The sequence below is a fragment of the Nansenia antarctica genome (genome assembly GCF_963989245.1).
Source record: "Nansenia antarctica genome assembly, chromosome: 6".
In the NCBI taxonomy this organism is placed as follows: domain Eukaryota; kingdom Metazoa; phylum Chordata; class Actinopteri; order Argentiniformes; family Microstomatidae; genus Nansenia; species Nansenia antarctica.
The window spans coordinates 9,193,039-9,195,243 of record NC_137676.1 but is presented as its reverse complement, the minus strand read 5'-3'; the positions used below and the strand labels follow the sequence as shown (position 1 = coordinate 9,195,243).

The following is a 2,205-nucleotide window of genomic DNA, read 5'->3' as shown; positions in this document are numbered from 1 at the left end:
AGGAGGCTATGTAGCCCCTGTGTAGCTCCTATGTAGCCCCTATGTTTCCTTGTCTCTGTAGTGCAGCCAGAGAACAGCCTCTGTTGCTGGCTTTAACCCAGTCCTGGCTGTAGCTGACACAGTTTGGATAGAAATCACCATGGAGGACCAACAGAAGCCAGAGATGAAGACTGTTATGAATGACAAGGGGGGGGGGGGGTCCGTTAGCTAGCTCTCCAGTGTACTGCTTGTTTGTGTCCTTGCAGTCCTTTAGCGTTGTGTTAGGGTCAGGGGTCAGGCGGGGGGAGGGGGGGGTGGAGCCACCCTCTCCACCCCTCCTCTCTCTCTCTGTGATTGGCCAGTTCTCAGCTGGCCAATGCCATGGTGTCGATGACCTGCTCCAGTTTGCTGCGTAGTCTCTGCCTGCGAGACTGATCATCCTTCTGCAATGCAGAGAGGATCTGGAGGAGGAGAGAGAGAGAGAGAGAGAGAGAGAGAGAGAGAGAGAGAGAGAGAGAGAGAGAGAGAGAGACAGGAAGAGAAAAGAGAGCAGAGACAAAGAGAGATGATCAGATTATTTTGGTGGACCACTACCAGAGAGACGGTCTATGAGAACATGTGTGGGTCTACGTAAACAGCTGATTGGTAGGCCTGCTTTCACATGGCAGGGGAACCTGCGGAGATAGAAGTGCAGTAGCTAGCATGACACACTAAGGAGCTGTATGCATGCAGTCATGAACAAATATATATATATATATTGCAATTACAAATGCTTTGGTATTCACATGTTTTTTCTTTTGTTTGCATCGGAACAAAAAAAGCTCCAGAAATGGACTGGACAAAATTATTATATATATTATAAATTGTAATGTAATGTTCCTTTAATTAGTATTTAAACTCACATTAAAGTCACAGGTGCTGGCAATATAGAAATCACACTTGCAACATTTGTGTTGTGTGTCTGTGTGTACCACACTTAGCATGGAGAAAAGAGAGAAGAGCAAATGTCTGAGGATTTGAGAACCAAAATTGTAGAAAAGCACGGACAATCTCAAGGCTACAAGTCCATCTCCAGAGATCTTAATGTTCCTGTGTCCACTGTGCACAATGTCATGAAGAGGTTTACAGCCCATGGCACTGTCGCTAACCTCTAACCTGGAAGTGGACGGAAGAGAAACATTTATGAAAGATTGCAATGAAGGATTGTTTGAATGGTGGATAAAAAACCTAGATAGGAGACCCAGGAGGACTCCACTGCTGACACAGAGACAGACTGGAGTACCTGGGGAAGAGACCTGGAGCAGTTGGCAAAATAAGAGTCCAAAATTCCAGTAGAGAGGTGTAAGAAACTCATTCATGGTTACAGGAAGCGATGGATTTCAGTTATTTTTTCCAAAGGATGTGCTACCAAATATTAAGTTAGCCAATATGGCTTTTGTCCAATCCATTTTTGGAGTTCTGTGTGGAATCATATCTGATTTGGCCTTTTTTCTCAGCTTTTTTGTGTTGTTCCAATGCAAACAAAAGAAATAAACATGTGAATACCAAAGCATTTGTAATTGCAACAATTTTCTGGGAGAAGTGGTGCATTATCTGACAGAAGTGCAGGTGTGCCAATATCTTTGGCCATGACTGTAGCTAGCATGATGAAGAAGAAGTGTGTGAGTGGGGGGGCCAGTAGATAGTCTATGGAGCACTAAGGAGAGATTTGCAAGGGGCTTTATAATGGAGTGCTAATGCCTGTGCCTGTGTGCGTATTTGTGTGTGTGTATGTGTGTGAGAGAGAGATTGTGTGTGTGTGTGTGTGTGTATGTGAGAGAGTGTGTGCGTGTGTGAAGAGCAAAGGACATGAGGTGGGAGCGGAGACGGTTGATGAATGAGGGAGAGGCGAGGGGGGAGGCGAGGGAGAGGCGAGGGGGGAGGTGAGGGAGAGGCGAGGGGGGAGGCGAGGGGGAGTAGAGAGGGAGGTGAGGGGCAGAGGGACCAGGCAGCGGCGTACATCTGGATAACAAGCCCTAATGAAGGGGAGCGGCTGTGTAAATGGAGCCAGCTGCAGGGCCTTGAGGAGGGGAGAGGGGGCTGGCACTGAGAGGAGATGACTGAATGCAATACAGTATGTTTTTGTGTGTCTGTTTGTGTGTGTGTGTGTGTGTGTGTGTGTGTGTGTGTGTGTGTGTGTGTGTGTGTGTGTGTATGCATGCGTGTAGCCTACAGTTGTAGTGCAGG

General features: G+C 47.1%; 1 protein-coding gene across 1 annotated transcript in view; it reads right to left on the bottom strand.

Moving 5' to 3' along the window:
- Window positions 1-344: 344 nt before the first annotated feature.
- LOC308160242 (plexin-A1-like) overlaps window positions 345-2,205 on the bottom strand; it is a gene marked incomplete at both ends in the record, with an annotated part of 160,685 nt that continues 158,824 nt past the window's right edge. The window contains 1 exon segment of the mRNA XM_080534160.1: window positions 345-440. Coding sequence (XP_080390286.1) covers window positions 345-440 — 96 coding nt within the window.